The sequence below is a fragment of the Dendropsophus ebraccatus genome, chromosome 6, assembly GCF_027789765.1.
Source record: "Dendropsophus ebraccatus isolate aDenEbr1 chromosome 6, aDenEbr1.pat, whole genome shotgun sequence".
In the NCBI taxonomy this organism is placed as follows: domain Eukaryota; kingdom Metazoa; phylum Chordata; class Amphibia; order Anura; family Hylidae; genus Dendropsophus; species Dendropsophus ebraccatus.
In genome coordinates, this window is record NC_091459.1 from 17,457,462 (window position 1) to 17,478,728 (window position 21,267).

Below are 21,267 nucleotides of genomic sequence, written 5' to 3' on the forward strand. Positions count from 1 at the left end.
ATTGTGTCCTCCCGCTAGCAGCTGAGGGAAATGAAATGCTTATATCACACCAGTACTTTCTAATCTGTTCAATCCGATAATATATAAAGTGTAAATACATGCCTTACATACGTTTCCTTTAGCACTGTAAAAAAAAAAAAAAACTTCTGTATGGGAACAATTCATACTTGACAGACACCTGAATGGGCCATAGAGGACACTATGATGAAGATACGGAATCCGAATTATTTGTATTTGTCTGATTTATTTGTATTGTACTGACCCACATTTGTATTCAAACAGCGTAATCTATATTTTAAAGTGAAGAATGCATGGTTGTTGAATATTTCCTATGGGACCAATGTCCTGCAGAGGTGAAGGCACCAGGCAATTACGATCACAGTAATTAAACATTGCTACTGCTTTACAATTGATGATAAAGATTTAGAGTTCCGAGGACATAAATAATGTTACACTTGACATACGGACATTGAATTTGATGCAACGGCCTAAGTCTCAGGCAGTTTGAAGCAAACTGGAACATGACCCTCTTTTTTTTCCCTTCCCCTCTGCATCAAGAAGCAGCCTGTAGAATGAATACTGAGTGCTCTATGAAAGGAATTATTTTTATTATTAACCAGGTTATGACCCTGGATTTGATCGAATCCATCCATTACCCTCCAGCCAGGCAATATCGTCCAGGGAGGTGCCCAGGTCATTCCAGAGCACGGAATAAAAAGAGGCAAAAAGCAGTGCACTCAAACACTTTATTCTCCTGTATCTATTAAATGAATGCACGGAATAGCACTCAGTTGCAACTCTTTCCCTATTAAATGCATCGAGCCATTTGCAATTTACAAAATAGAAAAGAGGAATGTTTACAACAGGGATCCCGGCTCTTCTTCTGAGGCATACTTTAACTCACAGTCTAAAAGGTAGCCAGCCATTCAGCTATCCATAGAGAGTAGGTAGCAGAGTAAAGGAAAACAATCAAATCAAGCGCATGATTGCACAGAGGATGCCATGCATTGTTAAGCGACTGAAGAGTTCCCAGCACACAGGGGGTTAAGGCTGCTCTCCCAGCCAGCTTTTTCTGCACAGTGCATCATTTCATAGTACAATCTCTCAGCGGTGCTCTCAAGCTAAACAAAGCAAGAACAAGCAAGGATGATAATCGTAGCCTGACTGAGAAAATTGCTATTGTTTCCCATGCAGACAAACAGTGGTGTGAGGGCTGCTAAGTGTTTACATCATAGCCCCGTACCAATTAATCGCCAGAATGGATCACACTGACAACTCTTACAGTTCCTGTTGCAGTATTCATATTAGCATGAATTTTTTTTTTTTCTGACTCCATTCTTTTTTTTATATGCCTATTTAGAGGTGAAAGACCGATTTGCATCTCGGAGAAATATTTTTGAAAGAGTCGCTCATCTATATGCGCGGCGTGCATAGATATGGCCAACTATTTTGAGGATCTTTCGGCTCCTCCCCGATTCCAATCCTCAATCAACCTGGTCACTGGCACACGTTCTGGCCATTTGTGGTGATGCAAAGTATCAGTCTCCGATAAATCATTCCGCCAAAGGATTTTAATGAATCCAGCCCCCCCCCCCTTTTTTTTTCTAACATCCACTTTGTGCTGCACTCATCAGCTCTAGGGAATTAAATGGTTAAGAGCTATGATCTCAATCTGTGCGCTCTCCATGTCCCTTTCTCCCTAAGCTGCTCTTAACTGTCGGCGCAGTGGAGGGAAATGAAGGTGGAAAAACTCCCCGGCTGAGAGAATAACGTTTTTGGGACGTGCCTGGTTTGAGCAGCTCTGTGACATGTATTTGCAGTCCCATACTGAAACTGACACACACACACTGCTCCAGTGTCTGTCTCTCTCTCTCTTTCTCTCTCTCCCCCCCTGCATTGCTTCTCTTCTCAGCATTCAAGAAGCTCCCTCCCTCCTCACACAAGGATTATTGTAGTAGCTAGCTAGCCGATCATCAATACTTTGAAGGAAAGAGAAGAAAGAAGACAAATGATTAAAACAAGCCCCTTACTCCTGCAACAGACTCCGGCATCAGACCATTAAATGAGCCTGGCACACATGCACACTCTCACACGCATTCACACACACACATAGGCTTACAGCTCCTGTGCCTCTCATTCCTCTTCCTCTTGTTCTCCGTAATCTCAACATTTAAACAGATTTCTTCAGCATCAGCTAAGGATTTTTTCTACCTCAGTGGGAGGGAAAAGGCGAAAGAATAACCAAATCAGCAGCACCAGCCTCCTCTCTCTACTGATCATTACCATCCGATAGCTACAGTATTCCTCTGGCCGTCTGATCCTTGGATTGTCATGTTGGACTTTCTTTTCGCTCATCCTTTAATCAAAGCTCCGTTGTTGCTTTACTTCCCTTAATTCTTTGAGATTTGTAAAAAAAAAAAAAAAAAAAAAAAAAAAAAAAAAAAAGGGCTTATTTGTATGGCGATGCGATAATACACCACGGGGGAACCAACAGCTATTTCTATGGTGAGGTTCGTATTCTGATTTAAACGTGACCAAGATGGGAGTCAGGGATTCCAACAAAAAGAAGGATTTCCTTCATCGCTTTTGGAACGTGTGCCTGTGATAGTGTCCTGCAGAGATAGCCACAGATTTGGATTGGAAGGTAAGGTTCTTTTTGTGTTTTTTTTTTTTTTTCTAGTCATGTCTTATGGTTGAGTCTGATGACTTGAGATTTGGGCAAAGAGACTGCAGATACTAAAAAAGGCATTAGACATGCCTAAACCTCCAAACATTATATAAGCCCGATATGGCTGACTCTAGTTGAAAAGTTGGTCAAGTCCCTGCATAACCCCCAACTGTAGGTACTAAGATGTATAGACACTGGAAGAATCCTATTATGGTTTTGTCAGTCGTGAGAGTACAGTCTACATATCATAGTTTATGGATGTGTGAATCTTTGAGATCTTCTAGAGTGGATCAGCCTAATTCACAAACTGATTCATTGATTCCCCATCATCATTCCATCATTTTAACCCTTTTTATCGATTACGGTGCAACGTAGGCAAACCCAACTAGAATTATGAGGTCACTAGCAAGTTAAGGGGAAATCTATACTAGTCCTCCACTATGGCAGTGGAGGCATGGTTGCGTCTACGTTCCAGTAAGAAAGTAACACTTGCGATTTTTTTTTTTTTTGGGGGGGGGGGGGGGGGGGGGTAGGGGGTAGCCAAACTAAAATGCCTGTTTGTTTTCTCTAGATGAACCATCAGTGGCAAAATGGGAGATGCTCTTTGTTCCAATGAGACAAGCCCTAGATGTTCACGTTTAAAGAAAAAGAGGCGGGTGGCTAGATCAGCTTAACTTGGCTCTTTTGATCCCTTGAGGATAATTAAATATCTTTAGATAGTTGGAAACCCAAGGGAATGGGTCTATAAGTAAACACTGTTAAACCCTTCATAATTGCCATGTCTGTTACCCAGATCCCTTTCGACATGCAGAAGTCAATATTGAAAATAAAATCCACCATCTAGCATCCTTGCTATGGTGCAGTTATGGAAGATTTCAGAGATTTGGTGACTGATTACACCATGTAGATATTGTCACGTTGGCACTCAACGCCTACACTATCCTGAATGACACTGCGCAGAACTGCATTGCCTGCAAGAGGGAAAATACAAGGGATCTGTTGTCTTCTGCCATTTCATACATGTTTCCCAAGATCCTTGATTTAATGATGCCATCACAACTAATGTGAAATACAGATTAAATTTATCATTCTGGTGGAAAAAGACACGCTCTCTGTTCCTATGGAAATCTGCTGCTCATTGTACGGCTGGTAGGCAGCTGTTCTTGCATTTGGAAGTCCTAGACATTAATGTAAGGATATTTTTCTTTTTCCTTTGTGGATAGAATGTAATGAGTTCTTTGCTCGCCGATGGCACAGATAATCATTGGAATACCCTTTTCTTCCCACGACATACAGCACACGGCTAGATAATGGACAGTTGTATGCATTTCCATCTGATGACATGGAGAGAGACAGGATCAAACTCAACACATAGATGTCTCTTTCCTGTGTGATGCTGGAGCTAACTGGCACCCTAACACATTCAACTTTGCAGTCATTCAGTACATCTGAATTGGGAGGCTTAAAGGTTGTTATTTTTTTTTATAAACTTCTTTGAGTTTGCATGATTTAGAATTTTTTAAATTTATTTTTGATTTTTTTTTTTGTGTGCAAATTTGGGGCAGCACCATAAAGGGTTAACATTAGGACAGCCAATGTGTATATTAGGCATGTCATGAAACTGGAATGCAATGGGAGTCATTTGTATGCAGTTTTGATGGAGGAAATGAATGCAACATGGCTTTGGCTATGGAAGAGCACATCTGCAAAATCACATAAAGCTATGGCAGACAATATGTTCAGGAGTAATTAACTGCTTGATTTCTACCTAAGTGCACTACTTTTGGGTGTTAAACAGTACTCGCATTAGCATTTGCTCCATGCAGAGCCATTAATTCACACAACAACTCTTTTTCCCAAGAGCTTATGTCATTTTACATTGCATTTCTTGGGTTCATTTGTAGAGACGGATCTTGAGTGGGCTTACATGCAGACAGCCATCAGTGTCAATTTGCCACTATGTGCTTTATTAACACCTAAGCCATCAGGGCACCTCTTTTTCATGTAGCATTTTATACTATGGCTGAATATCAGAATAGAAAACAAGAATGCTAACCTTGATCTTATCCTTGATATAAACCCAACTTTGCACCTCACTATAGTCCACACTTTTGTATGTCTACTGTAACAAGATCACCTGCCGCCTTATGAAATACATTGGTGACAATAAATTCAGAAAATCTAAACATAAAACCCTTCGAAGGTGGTCAATTTTTCCCATTTACAATGTTATATGGCAATGCACTTTTCGTTAAACGATGGCGCTGTCGCGAACCTTGTTTATTCCTATTTCACATAAATGTAACCTTATTGTTAACAAAGTAATGTTTTATGAAATATTATTTTAGTCTTCTAAAGGAAGCATCGACCGAACTTCCACATGGTGGCACTGTTTGCACACGATTAAATCAATCCCATGCTTGGAAAATAAAAAAAATATATATATACTCGCCCTTCTTTTTGAAAAGGTTTATTTTTAAGCTAGCTTGAGTCTTGAAAACAGCTGTCTAGAATATTGTCAGGAGCCCTATTTTCAAATGCTTGCAGAATTCTACTTGCATTTTGATTTTATTTTGTTTTCTACAGGCCAAATGACATAGGATGAAGGCTGTTCGTAATTTGTTGATTTATATATTTTCCACCTATCTACTGGTTATGTTTGGATTTAATTCTGCCCAAGACTTCTGGTGTTCAACGTTAGTAAAAGGAGTCATTTATGGATCGTATTCGATAGGCGAGATGTTTCCCAAAAACTTTACCAACTGCACCTGGACGTTGGAGAACCCAGATCCGACCAAATATAGCATCTACCTGAAATTTTCCAAAAAGGACTTCAGCTGCTCTAACTTTTCACTTTTGGCTTACCAGTTTGATCACTTCTCCTATGAGAAAATACAGGATCTTTTGCGAAACAACAATTCCATAATGCAGTTGTGCGATACGAAGAATGCCTTTGTTTTTCTGCACTATGATAAAAATTTTATTCAGCTACGTCGGATATACCCACTCGATTACAATGGATTACACAGAAGGGATGACGAAGACCAAAAATCCTTTTTGGAGTTTCTGGTATTAAATAAGGTGAGCCCCAGTCAGTTTGGGTGCCACGTCCTGTGCACTTGGTTGGAGAACTGCTTAAAATTGGAAAATGGCAAAACCGAGCTTTGTGGAATTATGTATACAAAATGCACCTGTCCCCAGCATCTGGGAGAATGGGGGATAGATGATCAGTCTTTGGTGTCGCTAAACAATGTTATATTACCCCTGAATGAGCAGACTGAGGGCTGCCTGACACAGGAACTTCAAGCCACGCAGGTCTGCAACCTGTCAAAGGAAGCAAAACGCCCACCCAAAGAAGGTAGGTGTAGAATTTTATCACTCTATTAAATTCCATTCACAATCAAATACGTTGATTTCATAGCAAGGGATTACAATGGTACAAGAAACACAATGGTCTCCATGTTTTTCTTTCATTTTTTCCCCCCATGTACAATAATAGTCACTTTAAAAAAAAACTAAGATTCTACATGGCAAACTAGGACATGCATGCGTAGGGTGAACTTTTTACCCTTTAACCAATAACCATGTGTAGAAAATCAGCTTATTGACATGAGAGTCCTAGCCCTTTACACAGAAAGTGGTTAATAGGGCCATATCACCAAGCCAAGGATTGCAGTTTAAATCTTATCATTTGTAATGGATGTAGACGTTTGGAATGAGTTTCCTATTATAGAGATTTGTGCTGTACTAAAATCATGCATGGCTCTTCTACTAATGTCTGCATGGAAAGCAAAGCAATCAAAACTAGTATGGCTCCCATCCACAGAGAGATAAGGATATTAATGAGTTCCAGGTACGGTGATTTTACACTGCGAGCCCTCCTCATATCTCTTTAGCCCATTGGAAATGATTGCTTGACGTTGTTACCTTTAACATCCTGGCTGCCAAACTGATCGGTGACATATCACCGTACGGTTTATTTAAGTGTTCCTGCTGCTCTATTGAGTTAAATGTGGGGCTTAATTTTCGATTCCGTGCAGATATGTTAATCCATCAATTCATGGCTATAGGCAGCATATATTTACTGGATATCTGTACTATAAATTTATTTTAGGTTATTCCTTCAAGAACATAATCTCACAGCACCTAGAAATAAAAAAAATAAAAAATAAAATGCTGTGCTGTAAAGAGGCCAATGACAGCCAGCTGGCAATGCCATTAAAGCAGCATTTTGGGCATTCTCCATTTTCTATGTGTGCCCTACTGTTACATATTGTATGTTGGAAACCATATTGTGAGACAAAAAGCAGACTATATATCTTTGGCAGAGAAGGATATAATTGCTCCAGTTCCAGTTACTGTAGATTTACATAGCAAGTCACAGTCGAAGGCCTTACGATCACTTTGGGGTATAAAACCTACATTGTTCATCCTTAAATGACTATATTATAGCCTACCTTCCCAGTAATAAAGTATAAGTTGAGCTTTCAATGGAGCAATTTGTGTATTTTTAACAACCCCCCCCCCCCCCCCCAGTTTAATTTTTGTCTAACTCTCTTAAGAACACATAGACTAAAGGCACAAAATATCGTATGGTGAAGCTTTCAAAAGTGGTAGAACTTTGGTTCCAGGTAACTAATTTATAAGCATAGATTAAGGCCTCATGTAAGGCCTTTAAGTGAATGGTATATCCATATATGACCCCTGATAAAAGAAAGATTCAACATTCCAATGAGAGCATTACAAACCCTGTCTGGAACTACATCCTATGGCTAGAATGGTAAAGATGAAGAAGCAAACAGCCTATTTTATTTGCATAATTTATAATATACTGTTCATTAAGTTAACTACAGTGCCTCCCAGACAGAATGTTCTATACTTCTGGGGATAATAATGAAAACCTTAAAGCTACAGGAGGAGACACAATCACCTACAGCTAGCTGATCCTAGGAGACCAATCAACTGCACTTTTAAAGGAATATATTGAATGCTTTTCATTACTAAGGAAAGGCAGAATGTATTATAGCCATTCACTGGTTGTAAACATATAGGGAAGATAAGGATTGATCTTCTTTAGGTATGTAGAGAATATCCCAATAGAAACCGCTCCGCTGGTCTAGGAGTTTGATTTCATGTTACACGTTATTTTCTGTTAATTGTGTCTAGTAAAGAGGACATGTTGGAAATTAGGGTTCTAAAGAGGGATAGTATCCATGCTATGGAATTTGCATGTACTGAGAATTTTTGAAAAGTAATAGCTAGGTCATGTAAAGGTATGAAAGTTGTCTCGAATAACTAGTCAAAATAGGGTCTAGATATGAGCAGTTCATTTAATTGACATATAAACCAATAGCCATTTTCCCAATAGTAGGCTAGAAGACGGATAAACAAATGGAAGAAGGCCGTCTCTAGACCTGCCAATAGTTTTTGTGGATGGTCCTGTGACATAAGAAAGAGAGTAGACCTCTTGGGTCGATATACCAGAGGATGATTAGCAGTGCCGAAGCCATGGTTCTAGGTTCTTTACCCCCTACGCAGCTGTTAAAGTTCTCTTTGGGATTGCAGCAGCTTTCTGCATTAATTGCTGCAGTTATTTGCGAGCGGTTTCATTATAAATAATTGGCTCTTTAACCTCCCCGTTGGGAGGCTTAGACACAGCTTTGCCTCTTCTATACATGACTGATCATTCCACAGGGCTGCAGCAACTCATATCAGTCTGAATGCATCACTTCACGCCAAGGCACAATTTATTTCTCCCAAAGGTTTGAAAGCCATCTGACATTTTATAGAACTTTACATAGTGCTTAGAGTCTTAAGAAGATCTACACTTTTGATGATCCTATTTTCTCTCTGTAGAGTTGGGACGACTATGTTAAGATAAAGGCCTCATTTGACAGTCTTACATAATATCAAGATTATTATTATTTTTTTTCAAATTATTATTATGCAAATGTGAATTAAAGGATTAACTGCAGGTGCAGGGATTGGTTCATTAATGGTTTTCTGCCAATGCCAATCATATTAATCAGATAATGTGGGGTTATTTGCACAGGATTGGTGATTCACTGTACAGCTTGGTGGTAGAAAATAGCAATACACAACTGACAGGCAAAATATGCCTCCATTGATTTATAATTATTCATAAGACCTTATGCGAAACGTTTCAATTATACGACTTTGCTGGGAAATGTGGCCCGAGCTATGAGAATGGATATGGGGAATGTAATAAACAATAGGTGGTGATGTTAAGAGAAATTACTGTCCCACAAATCTGTCATCTTTATCCATGGCTAACAAGAGCACATCACGCTTCTTGCAACCTCGGAGGGCAAACTAAAGTCTTTATTAAGAAAGCCTAATTACAAGATGAGTGTAAGTAGTTAAGACATTTCTTTTTTTTTTTTCTTTACTATCACCAGGATATTCCACAGAGACATGTTTATTTGAAAGTACATCTCGAAAGGCATTTTCAAATATCTATAATGAATACATTAACATTGATATTTCTAATGGCTTTGGAAGAGTGACTTTGCAATTGATTCATGGAAACTACATTAGAGAGTGTAATAGAGGCAGCAGAATACACAGTTGCTGATCCAGAAAAAGGCATATGCCAGAAATCACATTACTGGTAGATATTAGGTTGAGAAATGCTCCCATAGTCCAACATGTGCGCTCTCATCAGAAACAAGCTTCCGCATATGTCTCCCCATTAAAATTCATAGCGTGTGCCATTCCCTTTACATGACATTTAACCATGAAACCAATAACCAATCTCCTGCATGCGAGCTAAATAATATAAAGGATAGGATTATCTGAAGTTCGTTTGCTGGGCTTAACTCTTCGTGTAAAAAGATTTGTTTATGTTGAAAGAAGGCGTTGGGATGCTGTGATTGTTGGCCAATACAGATTTGTTTTTCCGAAACACATGACGTGTGATGTTAAGATTATCTGCGGTCATCTTTAATTCAGAAGAAGACAAGTCATAGCGGTGAAAAAAATGTAAACTGATTTCCATCTGCTGCAGGACATTTACTATACACTTATCAAATATTTTCTTGTATGACCCAAGATAAATGCAGAAACATTAATAGAATCCAAGTACCTTGTCATAAGCTGAAGATTTGTTGGGTTTTAGGGTAGGGACCAGTAGTTGACCAGTAACCATGTTTCAAAAAAAAATTGTTACGGGGCATGAACAACATTTATGAATGTCTTATATGTAGTATAAACTAGGAGGTCAGAGAATTTTCAAGCTTATAAAAGACCTATGGGTCGTATGCAACTGTTTCGCGAGTGGGTCGATGATTGGAATAATCTACAGAACTTAATTTAATTTTGAATAAAAATACTAGGGGTATAATAAAAGAGGCGTGTAGATATTTTCAGAATTGCATGTAATGTCAGGGTATAGCCTTGTTTATATCGGATTATTTTGGGGTAAAACTTCAAACCATCCATTATGGGTATAATTGTCTATATGGCCCTTCCACATGCTACCCCATTTAGTGGATACCAGTCCTTCCAAGTACATATGAAGCCATGGTCAACATTAGAGATGAGAGAAACACTGATCTCATTGAAGCAAAGCACTTCGTCTGATCAGTGATTGCCTCACCAGGCCTGCAGCCTTTCATTGCTGCTCCACTCTCTGCCACTCCTCCCAAAATGCTGTAAAAAGCTGGATCCAATCCTGGAAAACTTCTCCCAGTATCCCAGGATTGGATCCAGCTTTTTTGCGGCACTGGGGGTGGAGTGGCAGGTAGAAATGATCGAGCAAGGCCGAGGTTCAGGTTCGTACGAACCCGAACCATCAGCATTTGACTCCCGCTGCCTTCCCGTTCTGTGGGGAAGGTGGAGACAGCCCGAGTACCACCTGGAAAACAGGGATAAAGCCTATTACCTAGGCTGTATCCCTGTTTTTCAGGTGGGACTCGGGCTGTCTCCACCTTCCCCACGGAATGGGAAGGCAGCAGGTCAAATGCCGATTGTTCGGGTTTGTATGAACCTAAACCTTGGCCCTGTTCGATCATCTTTAGTGGCAGGGAGCGGAGCAGCACTAAAAGGTTGTGGTCTTGATGAGCGGAGAGCTGATCAAACGAAGCGCTTTGCTGATCTCTAGTCAACACAATCCCAGACGCAACAATTGTGTTAGGGAGGTATTAGAAGTTGAATTAAAGCATTGAGTTAAATGCATCATTGGGATCAAGTTAACACAGGCTACATCTATATGTAACTGTAGAGGGTGGAGAAGAATCTATTTCAGAATAGATTCTAATGACATTGGATCCTTTTTGAATTTTTATCCATACTGTTATGGACCATTCATGAGCACTGCACTACCCAGGTGACTAGTAGGAGATAACATGCATTCATGAATAGAACTTCTTTTTTTCACATTATTAAGTACCAGACTTGTAAAGCTACTTTATTAACTTTTATCCAGTGTGGGTCATTTAATACATTGGCTATACCATGTAGAAAACTGTTACTAGACATGGTTTATATTCTTCAAAGCAGGTATTAGCTGTGTGAGTGGGACACATTAATGAGTTTGAAGAGTAAAAAATAAATATTGTTTAGTGTGTTAAAAATGGAACGCTGGCCCTTTAATTATTTATCACCCCTGAGCTTTCAACTACCTTTTTAGAATGCCTATTGGCCATCGTTTCATGTTGATTTGCCTGCATTGCCATTGGCAAAGTACATTCAAAAAGATATCTGAAAAGAGAATAAATAAGAAGTAAGCATTTACAAATGACTTTATTATAGCTTTAGCTGGTAATTTTGAACAACTATTGAAATAAAAATCAATTAAAAAATCTGACATTGTTAACATTTTAAAACTTTCAGGGTATATTCACACGAACGGTCTCGCAGCGAGATTCTCGCTGCGAGACCGGCAGGTCCTGGCAGTTCCCACAAACTATATACTCGCTGTGGTCTGAACGACCGCAGCGAGTATGTAATTCTGCCGCCCTTAACCCCTTCTGCTCCCGGCCGGCTCCCCCACTGTAAGCATGCATTACCTGTCCTCGCTGCACGGGCCCGGCGTCCTGCTCTCCCGTCCAGCCAATCAGTGGCTGCGGCTGGGCAACACACTTATTGGCCGGGCGGAAGAGCAGGACGCCGGACCCGTGCAGCGAGGACAGGTAATGTATGCTTACAGCGGGGGAGCCGGCCGGGAGCAGAAGGGGTTAAGGGCGGCAGAATTACATACTCGCTGCGGTCGTTCAGACTGCAGCGAGTATATAGTTTGTGGGAACTGCCAGGACCCTCCGGTCTCGCAGCGAGTGTGAATATACCCTCAATGTAAGGCTATGTTCACATTTCGCACCGTAGTGATCATGGCCATTGTTGATCACGGCTGTGATTACTACGGTACTTACTTGTGCTGCCGCTGAGGGAATTCAAGCCGGAGTTAATACACATAGGGGGAGATTTATCAAAGGGTGTAAAATTTAGACTGGTGCAAACTGCCCACAGCGACCAATCACAGCTCCTCTTTCCTTTCACCAGAGCTGGAAGCTGAGTTGTGATTGGTGGAAGTGGGCAGTATACACCAGGTGTATATTTACACCCTTTGATAAATCTCCTCCATAGTATACACCACATAGTATACACTCTGGACGGGATCCCTAGCAGTGCCACAAGAAAGTAACAGAAAACCCTGTCAGTTCACACAGTGGAGCGTATGGCTCCGGCCGCATGCTCCATTGTATGCAGCGGGGAATTCGGATGTGCCCACATCCGAATTAAGTAGCAGTAAAGATCACCCAGCCGGTACTCAAGGAACTTCAGTGTCATACAAAGTGGAAACATAGTCTAAGAATGTAAGGTCACCAATGATTTCATAGTTTCCTAAATGTGAACAATCCACCCATTAGGAGATGTAGCCACAAAGAGCAATGTTTCTGGAAAGGGATGAGCGAATTTACAGTAGGAACGAAGCAAATCGTTTCATTCCTATCTGCAATCAGCTCATCGGGCTGCGCGGCTTTGAAGTGTGCTCCGCTCTATGCTGCTCCTCCACAGGTGCTGAAAAAAAGATGGATCCAGTCCTGAAAAAACTGGGAGAAGTTCCCCAGGACAGAATTCATCTTTTCCCAGCATCTGTGGAGGAGTGGCACAGAGCGGAGCACACTTCAAAGCCACGCAACCCGATGAGCTGAATACAGATAGTAATGAAACGATTCGCTTAGTTCCTACTGTAAATGTCCTCATCCCTGTTTCTGGAATAAGGAATGGTCGGTATTTTCTTAAAAAAATAGTAGAACATTTTCCAAGTGAATTATTGATTGAACAGGCCAACATTGCTCTATGTAATAGGCCCGGTGATCAGTTGACACTTATTTTTTGGCTGACCTCATCATTTTGGCAGGTTAAAAATCCTTGTTCATTAGCCGTGTCTCTCTCACTGTAAAGGGGATGTGCTATCAATGAATAATGGAAGTAAAGGTCCTACCTGCATGATAGTCAAGCTATGTATTTTAAAGGCTTTTTAAACACGTGTCCATCTTCGAGATTGCTACTCATTTAAAGGAATGGGTCGGCCTGTCTAAGAGGGCCCTTAAGAGGTGAGAGGCATGAAATTTTGAATATGTTGTTCACCAGTTGTTTGCTTCAACATGGGATAAATATTAGCAAGGCTCTGTATACTCTAGACATAAAAAACATTTATTAATTACACAATAACATAAAGTTGGGAGAACAATAGGAAGTGGTCAGCCATGCCAGATCTAGATACGCAACAGGTTGATGAGTTTCAGCAAAAGCCTTGATCACAACCTTGAGGCTGTGATCAAGGCTTTTTCCGAAACGCGCCAACCTGTTGCGTTTTCTAATCTTCTGCATTTATAGGTATGATCTGATTTCAATAAAGAATTTTTTACTGGTATCCTGGTATCTGGATGATTTCTTTATAATAAGTTGGTATTAAAAGTATCTTAATAGATTAATTGCCAAGAAGTTAACAAAAAAAAAGAATGCACCCAATTATTTTTGTATTTTGAAATTTTCAAGGCTATGCTCCAACAACGGGAAAATGATGGCCGACTTTCTGAGTGGCCATCATTTAAGTGTCAAAAGGCAGCAGCAAATAACGATTTTAAAACAGAAAGTAGGATGCCATTTTCCAATTGTGGGAGCATAGCCTATAACTGCTTATAATATAATCATTATTAGTATATAGCATTGTCTTAAAGCTGTTTCGGTTGTTTTGAATGTCCGCAATGCTATTTACAATAGAAATATTTCTTTTGTTTTCTTACGCTGCTATTAGATAGCATTAGAAACTCTTAACCTAAAGGAATTGATTTTTTTTTTTGTATATTATCCTCACTTTGTAAATCTGGGTTATTTTCATACATGACAGCTTGTGTGATAGCAGATTTAGTGACTACTATGGCTTAATGAGCACAACTCTAAATAGTTTTTGGTTGCTATAGATTATGCAATTTGCATGGCGGTACAATTAATATTCCAGACTACAGAAACATTTACAAGAGCTCAAACAAGTCTCCCTTTCAGTGCTCCAAGCAAGCACACAAGAAGTACTTAGAAAGCTTTTAGTGAGAAAGGATGTTTATTTCTTTACAATCTGAAAGGTTTTCTTTTTCTTTTTTCTTTCACCAACCCTGAACATGACCTGGGCTTGAAGTGTAAGGATTAGCCAATGTAGGTTTAAATAAATAATTAAAAAAAAGTTTAAAAGAAGTGGATAGATAAGTGCAAATAATGAGCATTCATTTGTAATTTTATATTGCATGAGTGTTGCTTGCAAATTTTCGACATATACAAAGGTATTCTATAGGTTTCTATAGGTCAAGTAAATAAAACCTTTAAATTGGCATAAAATTTATACAATGCAATGTGATTAGAACACTTGAAATTTTACTAGAACTAAACCCAATAGCATATTTCTTCTTCCAAGTTGTTTTACTCGTGTAAACACAGCGAATGATCAAGCGACGAGCGAGAAATCATTCATTGTCATCATTTAACATGTTCTCAAACCATCGTTGGTCGTTCGCTAAAAACTTGCAGATCGCTTTGTGTAAACAGTCTTTCAAAGATTCTCCCTATGTGTGAGATGGGCTTAAGTGATCTTAAAAACAATCACAATAACGATTTTTCTAACGATTTATTTGTCCAAACGCTGATTGTTATAAAAACCAAATTGTTGCTTTAAAATTGTTAAACGATTGATTTGGCGAATTATCTCTTTATGTAAACGGACCATTAAAATAATTAAAATCTGGTTTACTGTAGGGTGGTTACTAGAAATGAGGAAACCTAACAGAACTCTTTTCTGGTCAGATCTGACCTTCAGGTTGCTTTGGATTAGAATCTGATATGGAAGCATTCTTATTGTCCTGCGATTGTCAAGGCAAAGTATGTACAGAAGCAGAGACTTCAGTCTAAGTCAGAGTTCCTGCTCCTGTATAGCAATTTAAGCCTTTTGGTAGGGTGTAGAGATGACCGAATTATGGCCAAATGAAGCAAAGCGGTTCTTAAGCTCAGCAGTTGGCTTTTCAGCTGGCTGCTCTTGAACTTTTTGACGCTCTGCTTCAGGTGCCTGGAAAAGCTGGGTCCAGTCCTGGGAAACTGGAAGAAGTTTCTCAGGACTGGATACAGCTTTTTCAGGCATCCGTAGTGGAGTAGCACAGAGTTCAAAGGCAGCCAGTTAATAAGCCGACTGCCAAGCTATAGAAGCACTTTGCTTCGTTTGTGCTGTATATTAACGCATCTTTACTGGGGTACAAAGCGCCCAGCAAAAGTAGTGAGTAGACGCTGCAGTGCATACAGCATTGCCACTTACCTAGGGGCCGCTAGGTGTACAAGAGCAAAGAAGAAACAAAACCAAAATGATTCACCAAATCTAATGGTTGCACATATGACCTATTATGTAGTTTTTGAGGCCTGGATTGAGGCCTACAGGTAGATTACAAAAAAAAAAAAAGATAGAAATAGATACTCTCCTGTTTGCCTTCATGATTCACTCCTGGCATTGTCTTCAAAACCAACCATAGTGCAGTGCTATAAATTAGTTTGCACAACTACATAGAACTGTTAAAGCACCTAGGCAGTTAAGATTCTTGCTTTGGTGTTCTTCGAATTACTGTGTCCTTAACCGGCCTTTAGGCACTTCATTAATCATAACATGGTGCATCAGGTTTGCGCAGAGTATATACAAAATTGTGCTTTCAAAGAAGAGATTCCAAAAAATAAATAGTATACATAATAACATCTATGACCGTTTTTCTGTGAGAATATTGGTTTTAGAACAAATATAGAATATACAAATATCAATATATTGTTCTATTTAACACTACTTATATATGGATATGTTAAATACACATTTCATTACATAATTTAGATTTGTCAATATCTTCTGTTATCTTTTGCCTCGTTCTTTTTCCTCCTAAAATCTCATGCAACCATCTGTATTGCTGCTCAGCACAAGCTCAAGTAATAAGACATAATAGATGAAATAATAATAATAATAATACTTAATATAATAGATACAAATAGATTTAAATGGGTCCATACTGAACCTCTTTATGCCATTCATTTTATATTAGGAGGCACACAGACATTTTTGCTAGGTTTGATTTCAATATGGTATTCAACAAGGAAAATGATGGCATGTTCCATCCAATGCAATACTATATAGCTTTATAATAGTTATTAAAAACACATTGAAGATTATAAAATTTATTTATAAGGTAAGGTAAAAAATAAATAAATAAATGTATATATATTATTTTTTATTTGTTATTTAGGGTGACAGAAGAGTTGCGGGATTTTTGGAGATCCATAGACTTTTTGAACACATTTTTGAGTACAATGTCACATGAAAAAATGATAGCATAACCTCTGAATGTACCAAAACATTTATTGTAAGGCCTTCATACATCAGAACATGCTGTAACTAGGAGGTCACTTCTTGGGTCAATGTGAGCTTATTATGACTAGCTACGTTGACACCAATATGACATATTTGGCCATGTATTGTGTCCTACTGTTCTTTGACCTTTTGCCCTTGGTCTTAAACTCAGTGTCTTGTTATTGCTGAACACTGCAATTTAGAATCCATTCCTTCACCCATTTATTGAAGTTATACAATAAGAGTCTAAAGAGGTCAACATGTGTTGTTATTACAAAGTATTTGAAGGATCATTATTGTTATTATTATTGTCTTCACCAAGTCAATATTTCCTTGCACATACGTCTTTGATATTTCGGGATGATTTCACAGATTTCATACTAAATGATTCCCTTTAAACATAAGGAATAAATAAAATACCCAAAACTGTTTCTCGCACTTTGCTAATTAATCGCATCTCCAGGCGCAATGTAATCTTCTTAGACACCTCATCCATAGTAAGATTTTCTCAAAACATCTAAAGGTGTTATACATCTTCCTAACTCTTATAATGTGCATGAGCTAATAGAATAAATGTCACATTTACAGTACATTTAACTTTAAGAAATTGGTGATTTACAATGTAATGATGTAACCTAATTATAGCAGATATACGAAATGAAATTCTTACTATATTAAAAGTCAATTAAATGGAAAGAGAAAATTACGGGAAATTTGAATATATCGTGTGCATTTTTAAACAACATTTTATATTTTATATTTTATAAGTATATGCTACGGGAAAATTATAGACAGTTGTCCCTCCACTTACAATGGCCTCGAGTTACAATATTTTCAACATACAGTACAATGTTAATTTCTGGGCCATGGTAATTTGGGACCAGAAAATATACAAGGCTACACTTAGTTGGGATCTATGGTACATGTGAATAACTAGATGATTGACCAACAAAAAAGGCCATTTTATTGGTAAAACCCCAGTACTACTGAAGTGCCTGTCTAGTAGCGCCGCCCTCCAGTACAGTGTGATACTACATATCCTGCATTGCTCTTTACCTCTGTCAGGATGATTTGTTCCTTTGGGCACCAGGTCAAGGTGGCATCATCTTTAATTTTATGGGACCCTGTCGGAACTGTACAGGACCCTGTAACGCTCTAGTTCTCTACATAGAAATTAATTTACGGTTTCCAGTAGCTCTTTTTGATTGTTATACGTAAGGACTTGCTTTAACCATATGTTATCTGCTTATTTTCCTTTAAATCCTATTTTGTATTTCATTTTTGGAAGATATATTTTTTTTTTAGAACCAACTACCAGTTTTCCATAGAATTTACAACATATAATGATCGTCCTTGAAGCAATTAACATTGTATCTTGAGGAACCACTGTACCTGTTACTGTGTTTTATAAATTTTAACTTGAACAGTTCATATATAGGCTTGTTTTAGGCTTCTCATTATGTAACGGCAGTAATTTACTGGTCAATATGAATGTATCTGCATTACTTCTTTGTTAAGTAATTTGGCTGTAATTTATTGTTTTTCATTAAACCTTTGAGCACTTACAGAAAAATAAAATCTGAGAATGTGATCATTACAGTAATATAAATATACTATAAATCTAAAATAAAAGGGGTTCTCCCCTGTTACCATCAGGATTCCTTTGTATATACACCAGTTCAGGGAGCAGCCAAGAGTTGTTCTCAATGTGTTGAACGCATCTTGTTAAAATATTACACGACAGGCTATCCAACTGAAGATAAAGAAAAAGAATAAATATTTTTGACATGCTATTAACTGTTCATGAGAATGTATGTAGGCTCAAGGTTCTAGGAAGCCAACCTGTAGTCTACTGATGGACATAACTGTGGGGAGCTTTAGTTGCCAGTGTAACCATAGTTGTTATTAATAGGTGACTCCTGAAGGTAAAGAAATACATTTTCATCATTCTAGTAAAATAAAAAATGTAGGAATATGGTTTAAGAATACAAATACAATACTGCAGTTACATGCAGAAATAGAAAAATAGTGGATTCCAATTGGCGTCAGAATACCTCTTTAAGAACCAGAACATCGGTTCTTGGATGAACACGCTACCAGTCTCACTTGGGACAAAATACTTCTTTATTGGATAGCAATGCAACGCATTTCGTGGGTCTGCTTGATGAAAGGCATTCTGGCGCCAATTGGAAACCACTATATACCTAAGACTTGTTAGCTTATGTGTGTGTGTGTATATATATATTTATGTTTAGCTTTTTTTATTTATAAAATAATAACATTTCCAAATCTACAATAATTTATTGCTCAACAAGCCAATTAACCAAGGTTGTTTTATGGTTATAGCCCCAAATATTGCTTCCATACCTATATTATAATTATATTATATTATATTACAATCAATTCTGGTTTAGATCCTTCTATTCACAACCCTAAAAAAATCTATAGTTGATAAAGCAAATATGCCAAATGAAGCACTAGGGACCCATAAACTGCCTTTTAATAATATAATTAATCTTGATACTAATGGCTTTAAAACATTCTTGTGACAAACGGGATGAAGAAATATGATTTTTCAGGGTTTTGAAGCTACAATTCTTCTTATTTATAAAGTAATAGGAGGGTAATAGAGATAGGATCTGGTTGATAAGTATTGATGATCTCCTTGACATTCTTTCCGCAACATCTTTTCTAAGACTCTTCAGGCACGTACTCATTCACAAAAGCTCCCACTTCCTATCATGCAGTTTTGAAATGCCTACACTAGACAATGTACAGCTGTGAGTTGGAATACACAATGAAGATAGAAATAATCTACTGCCAATGATATTCATAGGATACACTGATATATAGTGTTACTATCTGTTTTATGATGAGAAGTGGGTCGCCTACTAAAGCCACTTACAAAAAGCATAATGACATGGTCTGCATGTGACGTTTTCTAGATCTTTCTGTGATGATTGACAGTTGTTATCAGAAACCAAACCAGGGCAATCACAGTTTGTTAAAATGGGTTGTTATGAAAAACATAAACCAGTTTCTACAAAAGATGAAAGTTTTTTAGTGTGACAGATCAGATTATGTTTTTAATATAATAATTTATGCTATAGGCCGGGGTCACACTACGTATGACCCTGGCTGTTCTTTGACACAGCCGTGTCACAGAACGGACGGTGTCAGTGAAGTCCATGCAGTATCGGCCCAATGAACTTTATTTCTTTTGATTTAGAATGCGGCCAGAACATTGTTTGCTCTGTCAGTCTTGTGCGACCACTATTCAATGAATATATTCAAAATAAACACAGGAAGACAAAAAATGGTGTACCCACAATCATATACCTAATAAAGCAATATTTTTATTAACAAAAAATACAGCATTTTACACAACAAGTGGACACACATTTAAAAACACCTAAAAACCCAATAAATACTTTATTTATATATTTATTTGTTCATGTATTTGTGTGAGCATGTGCACTTTAGGAGTTATTATTATTAGTGGCAGTGTCATATTGTCAGTTAAAAAACCTGCTGTTTATGTCCACACAACATCGTTTTGCAGCTGTCTTTGGATGGTTGTCATTTTAATGCCATAAGACTGCAGTCCTTTGATACTTATGGTCATCAAAAGACATCCGTCTTTACTGTCAACATGAAGGACATCCAAAAAAGATGCCCCAAACGACATTGTGGGAACATAGCCTGAATGGAGTAAAATCTTACATCTTCCCCTAGTTAAACTGTTTGTGTTAATATAAAACTATCGGGGTCATTATCAAGATAGAACAATCAGGAATAATATTTTATTGCTATTGCTAGTATGAAAAGTCAACATGAAATACTCAACATGATATGTACTAAAACCAAATTTTAGGGCTATGTTCCCACAATATCTTTATTTGGGTGTTTTGTAGCAGTTTTCCTTTTTTTTTTTTACAACCATGTCTTTTGTGCTAAAACATGTCTGTTTTATGCAAAATCATTTTTGCCACATTTTGGCGTCATGGGAACATAGCCATAATGTAGGATTTTAAAATGAACTTTTCTCCTCACTAGTTTCATACTCCATATACACTATAGAGAATGAAAATATTACTTATAAGTATTCTATGTCTTTAATAGTAAATCTGCATGTAGATGAGAGACTTAGTACACAGCAGTCTGGCAGTCTCAAAATAATTTCTATGTTTGAAGTTCTTGCCAACTGCAATACATGCTCTCATTTCAGTCTAATCCTATTGGTAACATTAACTGTTCATAAAGTATACATTGAGTTGGTCTTAGCCTATATAATCCTTCTTATGCATATTTGTCAATGTTCCAGTAAGAATTCTAACTTATCTGCTATATTGAAAAAGCTTGTTAAGTCTGTAGCATTATCATCATCATCCTCATCAGATGTGTAAGGAAAAGTTGGAAAAATAGGGGTGTTCACGTTATTTTGTTAGACCATTGTATAAAGGCTGACCATACAATATATAGATTGGCTGCTCTTTGTTAGCTGTATTCACTGTGAATCATAGAGAACTAACATAGTATATTGGAATTGGTTGTCAAGAGGAGATGCGCATTTTAAAAGCAATCAATGAAAGCAGTGCTGAATTCCTAATAGATTAGCTGTTCTGTTTGTATGTAAGTATTAAAGGAGAAGTCCGGCGGATTATAAGATCCAGCAGCCAGCAGGGGTAGGAAGGAAGTTGATTGCAAATAC

General features: G+C 38.0%; 1 protein-coding gene across 4 annotated transcripts in view; it reads left to right on the top strand.

Moving 5' to 3' along the window:
• The first annotated feature begins 2,477 nt into the window (after positions 1 to 2,477).
• The window catches only part of ADGRB3 (adhesion G protein-coupled receptor B3), a 669,464-nt gene continuing 650,674 nt past the window's right edge, over positions 2,478 to 21,267 (top strand). For all 4 annotated transcript variants that reach the window (XM_069974585.1, XM_069974587.1, XM_069974586.1 and 1 more), the window contains exons 1-2: positions 2,478 to 2,644; positions 5,255 to 6,026. In XM_069974585.1, coding sequence (XP_069830686.1) covers positions 5,270 to 6,026 — 757 coding nt within the window. In that variant the 5' untranslated portion in view covers positions 2,478 to 2,644; positions 5,255 to 5,269. The remainder of the gene's footprint in view (positions 2,645 to 5,254; positions 6,027 to 21,267) is intronic.